The 19442-nt window shown below is 42.4% G+C and overlaps 1 protein-coding gene across 1 annotated transcript in view; it reads left to right on the forward strand.

The window, feature by feature from the left end:
• The window catches only part of pax9 (paired box 9), a gene marked incomplete at its 5' end in the record, with an annotated part of 31442 nt that extends 12006 nt beyond the window's left edge, over positions 1–19436 (forward strand). The window contains 3 exon segments of the mRNA XM_084310317.1: positions 17597–17805; positions 19036–19261; positions 19263–19436. Coding sequence (XP_084166443.1) covers positions 17597–17805; positions 19036–19261; positions 19263–19413 — 586 coding nt within the window. The 3' untranslated portion in view covers positions 19414–19436.
• Between the last annotated feature and the right edge of the window lie 6 nt (positions 19437–19442).

The raw sequence follows: 19442 nt of genomic DNA on the forward strand, positions 1-19442 counted from the left end.
GCTCTTCTCTCTGACCTCAGTACCATCTACATCCTCCTACAGCTCTTCTCTCTGGCCTCAGTACCATCTACATCCTCCTACAGCTCTTCTCTCTGGCCTCAGTACCATCTACATCCTCCTACAGCTCTTCTCTCTGGCCTCAGTACCATCTACATCCTCCTACAGCTCTTCTCTCTGGCCTCAGTACCATCTACATCCTCCTACAGCTCTTCTCTCTGACCTCAGTACCATCTACATCCTACAGCTCTTCTCTCTGACCTCAGTACCATCTACATCCTCCTACAGCTCTTCTCTCTGGTCTCAGTACCATCTACATCCTCCTACAGCTCTTCTCTCTGGCCTCAGTACCATCTACATCCTCCTACAGCTCTTCTCTCTGGCCTCAGTACCATCTACATCCTCCTACAGCTCTTCTCTCTGGTCTCAGTACCATCTACATCCTACAGCTCTTCTCTCTGGTCTCAGTACCATCTACATCCTCCTACAGCTCTTCTCTCTGACCTCAGTACCATCTACATCCTCCTACAGCTCTTCTCTCTGGTCTCAGTACCATCTACATCCTACAGCTCTTCTCTCTGACCTCAGTACCATCTACATCCTCCTACAGCTCTTCTCTCTGGCCTCAGTACCATCTACATCATCCTACAGCTCTTCTCTCTGGTCTCAGTACCATCTACATCCTCCTACAGCTCTTCTCTCTGGCCTCAGTACCATCTACATCCTCCTACAGCTCTTCTCTCTGGTCTCAGTACCATCTACATCCTCCTACAGCTCTTCTCTCTGACCTCAGTACCATCTACATCCTCCTACAGCTCTTCTCTCTGGTCTCAGTACCATCTACATCCTACAGCTCTTCTCTCTGGCCTCAGTACCATCTACATCCTACAGCTCTTCTCTCTGACCTCAGTACCATCTGATTGGCTGAAACAGTCATTTTACACGTCTTTATTGGCAACAATTCCACGCTGCTGGCCCAGGACCCGCCCACAACCGAACCACATCACATCACTCCGCCGGATCACAAGAAGGTGGACAATAATCTTTACAAATGGATATGTTGATAGCGACTAAACGACTAAATATCAAGTGATTCTGTCACAGCGAATGTCTTAGTCGTTTAAACAATGTTGGATGATGTAATTGATGGGTCTTGAATCATTCTGTAACAAAAGAAAAATCGCGGATTGATTGATTGATTAATTTTCAATTTTTTTTTTTTTTTCGACTGTCAGCGCTCGCTCTAGTCTCCACCCACCGCCACCCCCCCCCCCCCCCCCCCCCCACACACACACACGCACACACACACACGCACACACACGCACACACACTCTGCCTGCAACGCGGGGGATAGTCAGAGAGCTGGGTGCTGCGCTGTTCTAAGTGAGCATGGCCTATTGAGTTGATTGATTGATTGATTGATTGATTGCTAATTTTATTACTGTACGCTTGGTTTCCAACTGGTTAAGTTTAGGCCCTCTACAGTAGGTTTAAAAAAATAAATAAAAGAATAGGGCGAAGAAAACGTTTTTTTCCTATAGGGCAAAGAAAACTTTTTAATTTGTTTTACCTACTTTATATAGAAGCATCTAAGAATGAAGTTCTATGGAAAGTAGGTCTGCATTCCCTTAACAATTGTGTGTATTGAGCCGTACTGTATTGTACCCATTCTGCATCTGGTAATAACATTTTCAATCAATCATTCCAATAATACACAGTTGGATGTGTTAGTTGGTTGGATGCACTTCAAGCTGCTTCCACATGGAGGCAACTTGTCTTTTTTGTAGTTGTGGGAACTACTTTTTCTGGCGGATGGTTTTTTCAATAAATCTTCGATTAATGTGTGTTTATTGTATAGAAATAAGGTTGGATGAATCTGGCAGTTGTATAAAAGCTTTACACCACTTGCAGTCGTGATTTGTGAACAATAAACCATGCCTAGGGGGGTCTAACGACCACCCCTAGGCATGGTTTATTGTTCACAAACCACTCCTGCGCGTGATGTAATGCTTAACTACAGCTCTCCTCTCTGGCCTCAGTACCATCTACATCAGGGCTATTCAACTGGCGGCCTGTGGGCCAGATCCGGCCCGCGGGATGATTCTGACCTGCCCGCAAAAGATTACATGATAATTAGAAAAAAAAATAAAAAAATTAAATATTCTTTTTAATATTCTTTTTTAATATATATATTTGTTTTACTTTTTTCTTTTCATGTCAACGTTCACACGCACAATTGAGCCAAAAGTCACTCAATTAATGACACATTTCATTGATAAATTGAGGGAAAACTTTGCAAGTCGATTTGATGAATTTGACATGCCCAGAGAATTGATGCATTTTGTGAGCAACCCATTTGCCAATGTAGCTGCTATTTCCACAAAAGGACAAGAGTTCCTTGCATCACTTCACATTGATGAAGGTCTCCTGCAACTTGAAATAATTGACATGCAAGCATCATCTGCTCTGAAGCAGGCACTTGAGAATGAATCCACCTCAACATTTTGGATAAAGTGTATTCATGTCAAGACATTCCCCAAAATAAAAACGCTGGCAATATCTGTGCTAACAATGTTTGGCTCAACATACACCTGTGAATCCAGTTTCTCTCACATGAATGCCATTAAAACAAGCAACCGTGCCTCCTTGACAAATGAGCATTTGCATCAATGTTTGCGGGTAGCCCTCACTTCCTATGAACCCTCTTTCTCTGCCATTGCCCAGTCAAAGAAGTGCAATCGCTCTCATTAGATGTGTGTATGTAGGCTAGGCCTGTCTGCCCCCCACCCCCCTGATGTTTGAGAGTTAAGAGTGGACAATAAGTGCTAATAAGATGCTGTGATTTGCTGTTGTTGCACAGACATGAAGCACTTTTTCATAAGCTCAGCTGCACTATAAATGTGTTTTTTTGTTCAAGTGTTGATGTTAGAATGTTCAGATGCACATCATGCACTTGTTTGTTTTTTATTTTATTTTTATATTGAAATGTTGAAGAGGAGATGTTGCAGTTGTTGCACAGTCATAAATGAAGCACTTTTTGCAGGAAATGTTGCAGATGTGGCACATAAATGAAGCACTTTTTTTTTTAAAGTATACTACTTTTGCAATGTAGTTAAATAAAAGTTGTGAAAATGTGGTTGCGTGTTGTGTCAAGTGTACATATATTCATAGCACGGGGAGGCGCCGTGGCAGTCCGGCCCCTGGCCCCTTGGGTTTCTGACAATGTGGCCCCCTGAACAATTTAGTTGAATAGCCCTGATCTACATCCTCCATCTACAATGGCACCTAAAGCACTTCAAATGTATAGTCTTCCTATTTCCTGGTTTGTCTCCACATCACACATATTGTGTTGTCATTGTCTGTTTCATCTATTGTCTGTTTTCTATATGGTTATGAAGTTTGTATAGTTTAGTAACAACTAGTACATGTACTGTTCTGTTCTTGTGGTTATGTAGTTTGTGTAGTTTAGTAACTTGTTCAGTTGCTATCGCATGCACTTATCTGTGTTTCACTACATGTATATGAGTGCATGCTTACCAACTGTTTCGCCTGTTTTACTGCAACACTATCACCGACATCTAAGAAGGGAGATCCCCCTTGAACGGCCCTTCTAAGGTTTCTCTCCTCCACATTGCCTGTGGTGCATTTTTTCCCATTGCTAGGTTTTAGTGAGTTTTTCCTTACCTTCACGTGGGGTATGTCTGGGAGTGTTGCATTCATTTAAAAAAAAATTGGACTTTATGGTGTTTATTGTTTTGTTCTTGATTTATTGTGATGTTTCTTCTTGGCGTGTTTAAAGAAGACGTGTCCGGCCCCATGGGGACATTAACGTGTTGTCGTCGGGCCTTACACATACATTTGATTTGATTTGATTTACATGTTCTGTTATCAGTTCGTGTGGTTAGTTTGTGTACATTTGTAATTTGTCTGATCTGTTAACATCAACCTGCAAAGGAACTACAGATTGAAATTCCCCTCCAGCTATAATCTGTCCTGTTTACATTCAAATGTTCATTAATATTTTGTCCCTATTTTTTTTAATACCTCCTCCTGTGATGTCATCAGAGGACACAGAATCTGTGTGTTGTTAATTAGAGCTCAATCAAATAAAGTAGATGAGAAAATAGAGATAAGGATTGTTATGGATTGTTATTGTTTCATCTACATTATTTAATTGAGCTGCAATTAACACAACAGGATTCAGTGTCCTCCTCTGATGACATCATGGGAGGAGATATTCAAACTGAGTAACTCTCAATAACAGTCAACTAGGAACTAGGCTACACTGGCACACCTACTTCCAGTGAATGACGCTAAGCTAGGCTAACGGCGCGGCTGTTCCCTAAGCCTAATGCGTGCACAGAGAAGAACAGGTTTGTATCTGCTCGTCTAACTCCAGGGCAGATGGCAAATAAGCTAATTTCCCAAAAAGTTGCCGTGTTCCTTTAATATCGTGAAAATCGTGGAAATGAGTGACATAGCGGCGCAAGCGTCCGTCTCCAGGATTATTTCCTGTCGAGGATGACGGCCACAAGGCTCCTGTTGTTGTTGTTGTTGTTGTTGTTGTTGTTGTTGTTGTTGTTGTTGTTGTTGTTGTTGTTGTTGTTGCTGTCCTCCAAGTGTCACTGGTTGTTGACGATGATCTACACGTGCACAGTCAAGGGTGGTGTAAAAAAAAAACAGAAAAAAAGAGAAAAACCCACATGAATTCCAATCTGACCGTTCACACTGCGGTCTCATGGGTTAGATGTGTATCAGGTCTAGGACTACATGGAGGAGCACATGTGAAAGTGGTGCGAATCTGATTTTGTGTTCACGCCAAGTTCAAGTTTCAAGTTCAAGTTTGTTTATTATTTGTCAGAACAAAATACAGAATACTTTATAATGAAATGCTTGTTTCTGTATATGAGCCCCTGTGCTACATACAGTAAAGAGAAAGTAAGTAAAGAAAAATGAAGAAGTATGTAAAAAGGAGGTAAAGTCAATATACATAAATATACAATACAGAGTAAAATGAGTAACAGTGAGGTAGAATGCAGAGGTACAAAACTTGGGGTGCAAATGAGGTATGAATGTGGTGCAAATCTCTTTAATAATAGATAAATATAAAGTGTGTTAAAGTGTCTAAAGTGAATAAAATGAGTGGTAAGGTGAGTGTTTGTTTAAAGTGAGTGTGTACATGTGGATGTGTGTGCAGTGAGTGTAGCCATAATCAGATCTCTGTCGAAAAGAGGCAACAAAAAAAAAGACAGATGATTTAGGGTCACTTAACCCTCAAGACGTCATGTACCAACAACGACCAGCAGGTGGAGCCATTGCCTTGTAGGATATCCGAGCATCATCTAGTAAGGACCTGTCTGGGAACTGAATCAGTGACACAGACACGACGACACTGTACAGCTCCAGTGAGAGGTGTTATTATTTCTCTTGTGTACCTGTTTGTTTGATTGATTGAAAACTTTATTAACAGATTGCAGAATGGGTACAATACAGTACGGCTCAATACACACAATTGTTAAGGGGATGCAGACCAGAGAAAGACTTTCGTCTTGTTTACATCAGGGTCCCCCATTTTCAATTCATCATAAAAAGTGTGTTAAAGTGTTATACATTTGCCATCTGTCCCCCCCACCCAAAAAAAACTACATTGCTGCATTCTGACTAATCGCACATTCATGCTTTCGCGTGAGAATCTTAATGGGTGAGGAGGACATTTAATCGACCTATAATTCAATTATGACTCAACGACTCCGCGACGTACAGTCCAGCTCTTCCTGGATCAATTCCCCGTTCCCTTTCTTTTCCACAACAGAGACCACAAGACAAAAAAGCGCGGTAAACTCAAAAATGTCTCTCTCTCTCTCTCTATTTTCTCTGCTCCTTGGCCGGAACGGGCCGAACCGACCGGGGCTCCAAATTAGAGTTGGAATGTAATATTTGATGCTAACGCGGTCCAGGTGCCCAGACGGTGCAGACGTCAAAGTGATGGATGCTCGAAGGTGTCGTAAATATCGCGTCTTTCGTGCCCCGCTCAGGTGACGTCCAGCCGCGGCCCCTGAAACACCACTACACCCGTCGTTAACCCGCGCGCGTCCTCATTAAGGGTCCACTAAAGTTACAGGGCCACTCAACCTTTGAGAAGTGTTAACCTGTAAAAGGGCTTTAATGGTGTCATTGCCGTTTGGACGATAGAGGTTAAAGTCATCAATGGTTATTTTTCAAAGAGGTTCAAGCGATGGACGTTTTTCCCCAAAAGCAACACAATGAGCTCTTTAGAGAGAGAGAGCCGTATCTTCGATTTGAGAACTAGAGAGACTTTCGTCTCACTACTGTGAATTGAAAATGGGGGACTCTGATGTAAACAAGACGAAAGTCTTTCTCTGGTCTGCATCCCCTTAACAATTGTGTGTATTGAGCCGTACTGTATTGTACCCATTCTGCAATCTGTTAAACCCTTTCACTGCCACAGGACAGCCGGTTAACCCTTTCACTGTGACAATACAGAAGGTTAGCCCTTTATATCACACAACCGACGGTGATGCCAACCTAGGATGAGTAGACGACAGAGTACAGCAACTTGCAATGGGCCTGGTCTACAAGATGCACTACACGACCAAGGTACCCATGTACATGTCAAAATACTTCCCAAAGGTCAGTGAATACCACGATCACAACACCAGAGGGAGCTCCACAAATCATGTAAAACCCAGATTCGGCTCAAACAAGGGACTAAACACGTTTCGCAATTATGCCACATCAATGTGGAACGCCCTACCCACAGCTGTAAAGGAATGTGAATCACTACCCACCTTCAAAAACACTCTCAAAGAACACCTACGTGAGACTGCAATTCGAAACTGGCCCCTACAAATGTCCTAACCTAGTTGTACAGTAAATGACCAAGTAAGGCTTTGTCAGTATTCCAATGTACAGTGTAAAATGTGTGTGTGTCCCCTTCCCAACCCCCCCCCCCCCCCCACACCTCCAATGTACAGCCCTCACCCAACCCACCCAACCCCACCCCACCCATCCAACCTCCTCCAATGTACAGTTTCTACGCCAAATGTATATACACTCCTTTTCTGGACACTTTTGTATCACAAACAGTACTGTATTTGCAAATCTGGTATGTCATAAATGTATAGATGTAGCAGTACTGTCTATCTGTATGTCATGTATGTTATGATGAATTGAAAATGGGGGACCCTGATGTAAACAAGACGAAAGTCTTTCTCTGGTCTGCATCCCCTTAACAATTGTATGTATTGAGCTGTACTGTACTGTACCCATTCTGCAATCTGTTAATAAACTTTTCAATCAATCAATCAATCATGCTCCATCATTAGCATAATGATGCTAATGATGGAGCATCACCGTCGGTTGTGTGATAGTAAAGGGTTAACCTTCTGTCGTGTGGCAGTGAAAGAAAGGGTATAAGTTTTCACTAGTTCATTCATTCATTCATTCATTCGTTCATTCAATAACAGGAATAACAGTCACCGCTGCCTATGTTGCGCCTATTAGCGGTGATCTAAACGTCCCACCGCTCGAGTTAGCAAACTGGGAGCTGTGAAAACCCCTCTCTCCACCGCTTTAACCCGCTCCACCGCTTTAACCCGCTCCACCGCTTTAACCCGCTCCACCGCTTTAACCCTCTCTCCACCGCTTTAACCCGCTCCACCCTGCTCCTGGGAGACCCGTGAGGCCCGTGAGGATCATCTGTCTGGAACGAGGCAGCGCGGTGGTGGTATATCCCGTGTCAGTTGTTAGGATCACAGATAAGCGCGTCCATGTTCACAGTGTATCGCCTCCTCCCTCCGCCGGGACGCGGGACGCGGGGACGGGACGCCGGGTTCTGAGAACAGACACACGGAGGGAGTCAGCGGGTGGATTACAGCCAAAGCGGCCCAATCCAAGTCCAATAACGTGTCTCTTGATATAACATGTGTTTTGATGATATAACATGTGTTTCGATGTGCGGGCCCGCGTGGGTACAAAGCCACGTAATGTTATCCAGTTGCAATGCTTTTTTTTTTTTTTGTGCAAAAAGGTTGTGACTATAAGTTAACTTTAACAGTTTAGGCTAAACAGTCCTTGTGTGAAGCTCATTGCGTCATACATACAGGCTGGAAAATAATATGTAGGCTGTATAAAATAATTATAATTATAATAACAACAACAAAAACAATAAATACATATACATTTGAAAATAAAATCAATTATAAAAATGATATATATTATATGAATAAACGACATGATCGCCTGGCAACTCTTTTCAACCCTTTTGAATTGATAAAACAATCGTCGGATAATTAAATGACTGAACGGTTGTTGTAGCTCTATACTCTTACAACATATCACGGTCGGCTGAAATATTATGCCCTTTAAAATATTAGGCCCCGTGAAATTGCTGTTGAGATTGTGGAAATGTGAGCCGTGACAGACAGACAGACGGGCCTGAAATCGTCTAAATGTCTGACCGTGACTTACGGTAATTCTGTTCTCCAAGGCTGCGTCACCGCTGTGTGATGGTGATAAGTTATAATTTATAAACCTATATGCGTGAACAAAATTCAGGTGCGATTCGAGCAATGTTGACTGAGCAGATCTGTGTTCCAATGTGTGTTTGAAGCCTATAGGTGAATATATATATATATATATATATATATAGGCCCGTATAATATATATCTGTCTTTTATTAGCATGTTGGAGCCATTTAGAGAGCAGCTCAACCCAGAAACAAACAGTTACACTGGATTATTCGGTTATTTAACGGTAAATAAAAGAATAACAAATTATTATTTTGTCATGATCATAAAATAGGCCTATAGTTTTGGTGGTTTGATGACTATTGGCCTCTAGACGCGACCAGCGGGGAAACTACTCCTCTTCATCACCATCATCATCCTCTCTGGCAGAGAGGCCTAATAAACACGGTATTAGTTTCACCTAGAAGGCCTGTTGGACAACTACCACTTTATTAAATCGCAACGATGCTAGATTGGAACTAAAATTAGATTAGATTAGATTCAAATGTATTGTCATCATCATCATACAGCACAAATACAGTGCAACGAAAATAAGTTTGGCATCCAACCAGAGTGCAAATGTATCAGTAAAGTGCAATAGTGATACACAATGTACTACAGGTGATAAAACTGGGTACAAAATATATACATTAGTACTGAGTATAGTACTAATCAGACGTATGTACAGTGTTGTAGTATTAATATGTACAGTGATGCGGGTGGCCCCTGTTTGACCCGCTCAGATGACAGGCTTTAAGGTCCCCGCGGGAGAATCAGGCTTTTGTTTTAGTGCACAGACTTTCTCAAACCTGACCTCCATATAATATAATATGCAACTGTTTTAAATGCGTTTTCTTTCTTCATATAATTACATCTGTGTTCGACTGTTTATTTAATCTGGCTTGTAATCTCGACATCGCTGCAGATGATGAGGGCAATAATCAAATGATTCCTCGAGTATTATAAAGTTGGTTGAATGAATGAATGCATCATCATCATTATCATTATAATTATCATCATCATCATCATCATCATCATCATCATCATCATTCTTCATACTTCATAATTCACCATCAAAGTAGCGTTATGGTCAAACTAACCTTTTAATTACGGTGACCCCTCAAATTATAATGCAGATTGCAAAGAAAATACCACGCACTCGGTATAGTACATAAAAAAATTAAAAAAAAACGTAAAAAAAAAAGAAAAGCACCCGCCTATATAGATAAATACAAAGCAGAATAATTTAGTATCAAGCGATACTAATGTTGATCGTTCTGGCGCTATATGGGTCTATAATATACTCTCTCCATCACAACACTTCAGCGCTTATAGGCGACCAAAGTACACGAGTGTAATAATAATTCAACATTTAACACAATATCACGGGCTGGCTTCTGATTAATTCGACTACTGGTGTTTACCACGAAAAGTAAGTGTCGATAAAGTGGAATTTGGATGTTTCTGGTGGGGGGGGCGGGGGGGGGGGGGCTATAGTGGCCTGCAGGCTACCCTGCAGACATCAGTTGCACCCCCCCCCCCCCCCTCACATCCTAATTGAATTCCCGGCAACGAGCTCGTTTAGGAAGTTTGGTTGATTGGCTACAAAGCGGAAACAGAAGATGGACGGTATGACGGTATAATCCTCGACGGCTCACGTCAGTGACGTCACGGCGGCGCGTTCCTTTCGTTGTGCTGCAAACAGCAGGAGCGAGTCCGCGGGAAACATCTTGATATTAAAAAATAAGTAGGTATAGGTATATGCTAATAATACATGAAAAAAATATAGTTTTGTCTGAGATATAGGTTTAATTTAAGATATATTGTACTTCATTTAGGACTTTAGTATATTGTATATTTGGTATAGTGTTTGGACTTTATTCTTTTTACTTTTTTACCGTATAGAAGCACAATCTCAGGAGCCTCATATACAGAACCAAGCATTTCACTGTAATGTAATGTACTTTATATGTGACAAATAAAACAAAACTTGAAACTTGAAACTTTGTTAAATATATGTTTGCAGGCTGTGTGTTCAGGGACGTGAAATTGTTGACTCGCACCATTTACCGAATTCATCCCAAACGAGACTTTCACGGTGTCTTGACGTTAACGACACAACGGTAACCGTAACTAACAACCGGATTGGGCTCTCGAGAATATTTTCGAATAAACAAATTATGGGTTACAATTAAAGTGTTCGAATGCAAATCGCGAGCAATCGTTTCCGGAGCCATCAGCTTGTATAAATAAACCTTCTGACGTTCAAAACATATGACCGTCTTTACCAGACGCTCTCAGGGGCGTCCACTGTCCACTGTGTGCGTTACAGTGGGACTCGAGCCTGTGAACGGAGCGGTGCGGGACAGCGGTTTGGATTGATTGATTGAACATTTGATTAACAGATTGCAGAATGGGTACAATACAGTACAGCTCAATACACACAATTGTTAACCCTTTCACTGCCACACGACAGAAGGTTAACCCTTTACTATCTATCACACTATACCGAAAGGGTTAACCGGCTGTTGTGTGGCAGTGAAAGGGTTAACCTGCTGTGTATTGTCGAAGTGAAAGGGTTAACCTAGTGTGGCAGTGAAAGGGTTAACCGGCTGTTGTGTGGCAGTGAAAGGGTTAACCTGCTGTGTATTGTCGAAGTGAAAGGGTTAACCTAGTGTAGCAGTGAAAGGGTTAACCGGCTGTTGTGTGGCAGTGAAAGGGTTAACCTGCTGTGTATTGTCGCAGTGAAAGGGTTAACCGTTTGGTAGTGTGGCAGTGAAAGGGTTAACCGGATGTCGTGTGGCAGTGAAAGGGTTAACCTTCTGTATATCGTCGCAGTGAAAGGGTTAACCGTTTGGTAGTGTGGCAGTGAAAGGGTTAACCGTTTGGTAGTGTGGCAGTGAAAGGGTTAACCGGATGTCGTGTGGCAGTGAAAGGGTTAACCTTCTGTATATCGTCGCAGTGAAAGGGTTAACCGTTTGGTAGTGTGGCAGTGAAAGGGTTAACCGTTTGGTAGTGTGGCAGTGAAAGGGTTAACCGGATGTCGTGTGGCAGTGAAAGGGTTAACCTTCTGTATATCGTCGCAGTGAAAGGGTTAACCGTTTGGTAGTGTGGCAGTGAAAGGGTTAACCGTTTGGTAGTGTGGCAGTGAAAGGGTTAACCGGATGTCGTGTGGCAGTGAAAGGGTTAACCTTCTGTATATCGTCGCAGTGAAACGGTTAACCGTTTGGTAGTGTGGCAGTGAAAGGGTTAACCGTTTGGTAGTGTGGCAGTGAAAGGGTTAACCGTTTGGTAGTGTGGCAGTGAAAGGGTTAAAGGGATGCAGACCAGAGAAAGACTTTCGTCTTGTTTACATCAGGGTCCCCCATTTTCAATTCATCACATGTTCTCATCACAGACACGCAGCAGGTATATCAAGTTCAAGTTCAAGTTTCTTTATTAGTTGTCATACAGAAGTACAGAATACTTTTATACAAAATGTTTCTTTCTGTTACGCTCCAGAGACTGTGCTAGGCAAAAATAGATAAGTATAAAATAAGTATAGCAAGTAAAAAATAGAAGTCAAGTACGTACAAAAATGTTCAGTATGTACATATATACAATGTTCAATGTAGAGTAGAAGTAACTGAGTTACCATACAATATACTATACAGTGCAAAGGATGAGGTACAATTTAGGTACAATTTACAGTAAGGTGTAATGAGGTATGGGTTGTAGTGCAAATTCTTTATCAATAAATATAAAGTGTGTCTAGGTGTTCTAAAGTGTATAGAGTGGGTGCTGCAGTGTGTTGTTTGTTTAAAGTGAGTGTGTGCGTGTGGATGTGTGTGCTGTGAGTGCATCTGATGGTTGTTGCATAGTGTTATTGCTCCTTCTGAGTCTCTCTGCCATGAGTTGCCATATATATATATATATATATATATATATATATATATATATATATATATATATATATATATATATATATATATATATATATATCTACAGGGACGGAGCTTATAGCTTTGTTTGCCAAATAGATTAAAACGTCGAGGCCGGGAGTTTCGTCATGTTCATAGCCCGCGAAGCATAAAGCACGACAAATAAAGAGAGAGAGAGAGAGAGAGAGAGAGAGAGAGAGAGAGAGAGAGAGAGAGATTTCTGCAAGAAATTCACTGCATGCACGGGAGAGACACGTTGTACCAAGTCTGCCCTGCTGGGGGCGCCACTGCGGTTCGCTCCCCTGTACAGACTGTTTGGATTGACTGGTAGAATATTTTGCATAGCCCAACAATATGCCAGAGAACAATGTTACTTTCAAAAGAATTGGATACTCGGGGTAGATTGTAAAAATATGAGATGGAGATTATAAACCACGGAGCCGCCGGTGTGATGTCATCACTGTGTTTCAGATTGTGCAAAGTTTCCTAAGGAGCTCTGACTGTGGCGCCCTGGGGACTCGGTGTTTGTGTATGAAGTCTAAAGCGGGTATAAACACCAACCATATATATATATAGTTTTCTGCAGGACGGGACGAATAACTGTGTCTTTATCGATGACCATGATCGATGATTCAGTATGAATTGACAATGGGGGACCCTGATGTAAACAAGACGAAAAAAGTCTTTCTCTGGTCTGCATCCCCTTAACAATTGTGTGTATTGAGCCGTACTGTATTGTACCCATTCTGCAATCTGTTAAATAAAGTTTTCATTCATTCATTCATTCATTCCCTCAGGTCCCTGCACGACTCCAGGGCGCTGAAGAGGGCGAGAAAGATCATGGCCGACCCATCCCACCCCGGTCACAGCCTCTTCACCCTGCTCCCCTCTGGGAGAAGGCTGAGGATCCCAAAGGCTGTGAAAGCTCGACACAGACTGAGCTTCTTCCCCTCAGCCGCCAGGCTGATCAATGCCTCAGGCCCCCCCCCCCCCCCCCTCGGTACCCCCCCCCCCCCCCCCTCTGCCCCCAAGTGACACTGGCTAAATGACATTGACTGCACTGCACTAGTCCGTACTGGATCTCTGCACACTTCACTTTATATATATATATATGTATTTTATTTATTGATTAATCCCCCACTGCACTGTTTTCGTTTCTTTGTCTGTGTTGGTGTTTGTTTACTGTGAAAAAAAGAAAAATGCATACACTGTATTGCTGCAACAATTACCAATGTGTTTTACACAAATGGCTCAATAAAGGAATCTGAATCTGAATCTGAATCTGAATTCATTCATTCATTCATTCATTCACCCACCAGTGTGCAGGATCCCGCGCACAAACGATTTAATCTCCCAAATCAATAAAAACAAATACACATTATTGCGTCTACAGAGACAATACAAATGTGTTCAATTCATATTTGATTGCATAACGCATATATATATATATATATATATATATATATATATATATATATATATATATATATCTATATATATAACGTTATCTCGAAACGCAAATCTCGTTCATTAATAACGTGCAAAATATCACGTTCAGGTAACGACACTCACAGTCACACACTTTTATTTCACCGTGGCCTGCAGATACCTGCACGTGCAGATCACACGACGCCAGAGGATTAAACGAGCTGATTGATTGTTTGATTGATTGATTGATTGACTGATTGATTGATTGATTGATTGATTGATTGATTGATTGATTGATTGATTGATTGATTGATTGATTGAAAGCTTTATTAACAGATTGCAGAATGGGTACAATACAGTACAGCTCAATACACACAATTGTTAAGGGGATGCAGACCAGAGAAAGACTTTCGTCTTGTTTACATCAGGGTCCCCCATTTTCAATTCATCATAACATATATAATATGACATACATGACAGACTGCTACATCTATACATTTATGACATACCAGATCTACAAATACAGTACTGTTTGTGATACAAAAAGAGTCTTAAAAAAGAGAGTATATACATTTGAGGGGGAATCTGTCCACTGTCACAGCAAACCTGCTCTCTGTCTATAACAACCAGCTGACTGACTGCTCTCTTGTTGCAGGACGCGGGAAGTTGTGTGTGTGTTGTGTGTGGTGTGTGTGTTGTGTGTGTTGGAGGTTGTGTGTTGTGTGTGTGTGTGGAGTGTGCTGGGTCTCACTCCATCACACGTTTAAATAGGATCACAAGTGATGCGTCGCCTCCTCCACAAACGGCGTGAACGATTCGATTCGACACGGACATTATTTTTCTTGTTGGCCTTTCAGTGAAACACTGTGTCTATACCCGCCCGGCCACGCATCACGCATGACGAGCTGTAATCACATCCGTGTTATTGACTTAAAACAGAGAGAGAGCCCGCATCAATGAGTGGCTGCGATCATTAGGCCCTATATATATATATATTAGGCGTGCAGGGGCCTAATAATCACACGCCATTCATTGATGCGGGCTCTCTCTCTGTTTTAAGTAAATAACACGGATTTGATCTAATTTCAAGTACAGGGCCGTATATCTAACTCATTCATTATGGGATATAGTTTGTTCGTGTAAACAATTGGTTGCTAGATAGACAGGCCGCTTAATTGTACCCGTTACACACAACGCAAATGGTTCAACGTTTTCAAAGACTGCGGACGTAATAGATATTAGATTAAAATGTATTGTTATCACGCAGTACAAGTACAACGATAGATCCTGTGGATTATATAATGCAAAATGTGGCGTCGGCTCGGCGTGGTTAAATAAATGACGGGACTTAACTCTATAGTTAACCCACCTCATCACAATACAATAACAGCCCATTCAATAATAATAATAATAATAATAATAATAATAATAATAATAATAATAATAATAATAATAATAATAATAATAATAATAATAATAATAATAATAATAATAATAATAATAATAATAATAATAATAATAATATGCTGCTACTAATAATAATAGTAATAATAATAGCAATACTAATAACCACAACGATGATAATAATGTTACTACTAATAATAATAGCCTAGTAATACAAACAACAACAATAATAATAACACATAAAATATTCCGTTGCAGGAGCCATGATGTAGAATTTTGAAAGCCTGTGAAATATTTGCGTTACCCCAAAAATAATACTCGTGTCGTTAGCTCTCTTGAAATGTACAGAGTGTAAATGTATGTCTTGTAATAATAATACTGCATTGAGGTCGTCGGCAGGTACAGTATGATGTACAGTATGATGACGCCACGCACGCGTCCTGTCGTGGCCTATCGGTCTGAAGGTGAGCAACAAACGAGCCGTGCACGCGCACCGGACCGGTTACAGTGTTGTTTGTTGTTGATCCTCCTCATATTTGTATGTATGTATGTTCACACCGAGCAGATCCAGTAGCTGCAGACCTCTGATCCCCCAGTAGCCCCCCCCCCCCCCCCCCCCCGACCCTCTGTTATTGCAGCAGCTTCCGGTGGCTCTACAACAACACAGGGTCACCGGGATGGACGGCTCACCTCGGTAGAGACACAAGGAGAGCCCGGTTCCCGACGGTAAACATTATCCTTGACGCATTAGTGGCCGGGGAGCCCCCCCCCCCCCCCAGAAGAACACCCAGCCTGCAGACACAGGGGGCACACTGCATGGCACGCTGGAAATAAATATTTTAGGCGAACACAGTTGGAATCCGTCCCTCATGTTGCACAGAACTGTACCCCGGCGCTTACAGTGCACATATATAATATAACATATAATACTGCTGATAGCGACGGGAAGTTATCGTGAATTATAGTTATAATGCGCATAGGGCGGTCGGTGTTTATGGAGTGCTGAGCCCCTAAATCTATGGTATGGCGACGAAGCTTACTGCTATTACGTGGCCTTTTGGAATATGACAAGAAGGGCAAAGTGGGAGCATGTGTCAAAAAAATAAAAAGGCATATATGGTAACCGTGTAGTTTCTCCTATAGGCAGCAACAAGTGGCGTACTATAGAGCTAATCAATACTATAGAGCTAATCAATACTATAGAGCTAATCAATACTATAGAGCTAATCAATACTATAGAGCTAATCAATACTACAGAGTTCGTCAATAAATGCAGAGGTCGGCCATTAACGCATGGTTTAAGTAATAGTCGACTCCTTATAGGGCTACATTGTTTTATACATGAATTTATTGCCACGTGAGTGTATTTCGTATTCAAACATCAACACATGAAAAAAGTTAAATTTATATCAGTGCATCGGGGTTATAATCCAGGCAGTAATGTTTGTTTTTTTTACCATGATGATACGTTATATTATATATGTTGTGCGCAATTAGCAGATAAGCAGCGTGTTGTCTGTTACATTGTATCCACATGCAGTTAGTTTGAAACACAAATTCGGTCCAAGAAATATGGAAATGATCAAATAACAAAAACGTAGGGATACGTGCCCGCGGGACAGAAGCCCAAATAGTAGAAATAAAACGCCAAATTTTAAATTAAGGCTACATTTGACAAAGGATCCTTGTGCGTAACGGATGATCCCCGTGCGAATAGTTTAGTCATATATAGTTTATAGTGTAGCCTATATATCAACACGCGTGATCTTCCAGATTCCATAAGACTGTCCTTCAAAAGAGCGTGTGGTGTTTTTACAATTTGATGACCCAATTTCAAGCAACATGTCATCTTTGTTAATAATTGGATTCTTATGGAAGTCCATATCGTTCCATGATTGGTGCCAGAACTCCATGCAGAGACATTTATTATGAATATCAGCTAAAACTATACAATTCCCTTTGTTATATTCTTTATAGTGACGCGGCGTTCAAAAAGAGTGACGAGTGAATACGACCTGAATCAGAATCTCGCGTGTATCTTATGATATTGCATTTTTAAACTTACCATTTCAGTCTCAATAAACAAATGGTATTCATATTCACACAGGTTTTTTTTTTGGGGGGTTCTGATGCGAGAGGTGGGGGGGGGGCGGGGGGGGGGGGAGGGAGGACATGTCATGTCAAACTTCTGGACCAATGGGAAAGCCGCTCTGCCAGAAGCCCCGGAGCCCATTGGCGGAGCGCAGCCCGTCGCAGGAGAAGCACACGCCCCCCGCGGGTCCTGGAGATTGAAATGTAAGTTGTCTCCCGGACCGTCAGGAGACACATCGAGAACTCGTCCCTCCCTCCCGCTCCCGTTCAGAATCACCACCGTCACCGTCAGTACCGTCCGGCCGCGGTGGCGCTGCGTGCAGGAGGAGAGGCGGGTTTCCTCGACAGAACTTTCGGACACATCGCGACACTGGACCTGACGGAACCGTACCGGAGCCCGGACCCCGCGTTCATCATCTGTGGATACAACGCCATGGGTGAGTTCACTGGGTGGGTCGGACCGAGCGGGTCTGGGGCACTGAGGAGGCGAACATGGAAAAGTGATCTGAATCATTATGGTGTGATATATATATATATTATAGCTGAACTACTGGAATCAAACCGGGAGGAAGGCGAACGCGTTGTTTGGACGCGTCAGTCAGTTACGCAACGCAAGGCTGTCATTTGGACATTATTCTATTTGCGCAACTTCTCTAGCCCACGATAAGCAAACGGTACGGGCTTTAATAAAAAACGTGCGATCCAAACACATTGTCCTGTAAATAATACATTTCGTTATAATAAATTGGTTAGAAGAAGAACAACAACTCGAAGTGAGTCGTGGCGGCGGGTGTTGAGCTGAAAACGGGTGTTTTTAACGAGCAGGAGGAGAAAAGAGGCTAAAGCTATTCTTCTGGCGCAGCCGGGACTCGACACCACGGGGTTCGAAACTTATACAAAATCACGATTGAAATCACGATTTATTGCATAGTTGCACAGTTAATTTACCTTGTTGTTGCACAGTTAATTTACCTTGTTGTTGCACAGTTAATTTACCTTGTTGTTGCACAGTTAATTTACCTTGTTGTTGCACAGTTAATTTACCTTGTTGTTGCACAGTTAATTTACCTTGTTGTTGCACAGTTCATTTACCTTGTTGTTGCACAGTTCATTTACCTTGTTGTTGCACAGTTCATTGACCACACCGGACATCACGGCTCGGAGTCGTCCAGGAGTGGCGAGCAGGCCTGATATTAGACGTATTATCGATTTCTGCCTGCATGCCATTGCCGGGTAATATACAGTCTCTAGGCCTCGGGGTGATCGAGAAGCTGCACCCATCTCATCATACCTCCATTGTGCTCTTTTGTATATTTCTATATGAATTGAAAATGGAGGACCCTGATGTAAACAAGACGAAAGTCTTTCTCTGGTCTGCATCCCCTTAACAATTGTGTGTATTGAGCCGTACTGTACCCATTCATTCATTAATTAGTTAATTCATTCAAGTTTCAAGTTTCTTTAATAGTTGTCATACAGAAGTACAGAATACTTTTATACAAAATGCTTCTTACTGTTACGCTCCAGAGACTGTGCTAGACAAGATAAGTATGAAATAAAATAGTATAGCATGTAAAATAGAAGTAAAAATAGAAGTCACAGTGTTATATAGACATATGTACAATTCATTCATTCATTCATTCATCCATCCATCCCTCCTCCACCAGAACCGGCCTTCGGGGAGGTGAACCAGCTGGGCGGCGTGTTCGTGAACGGCAGGCCGCTGCCCAACGCCATCCGGCTCCGCATCGTGGAGCTCGCCCAGCTGGGCATCCGGCCGTGCGACATCAGCCGGCAGCTGCGCGTGTCGCACGGCTGCGTGAGCAAGATCCTGGCGCGGTACAACGAGACGGGCTCCATCCTGCCGGGCGCCATCGGGGGCAGCAAGCCGCGCGTTCACCACGCCCACCGTGGTCAAGCACATACGGACATACAAGCAGCGGGACCCGGGCATTTTCGCCTGGGAGATCCGGGACCGGCTGCTCGCCGACGGCGTGTGCGACAAGTTCAACCTGCCGTCCGTGAGCTCCATCAGCCGCATCTGAGGAACAAGATCGGGAACCTGTCCCAACAG

Source organism: Notolepis coatsorum (genome assembly GCF_963971535.1).
Source record: "Notolepis coatsorum genome assembly, chromosome: 3".
Classification (NCBI taxonomy): domain Eukaryota; kingdom Metazoa; phylum Chordata; class Actinopteri; order Aulopiformes; family Paralepididae; genus Notolepis; species Notolepis coatsorum.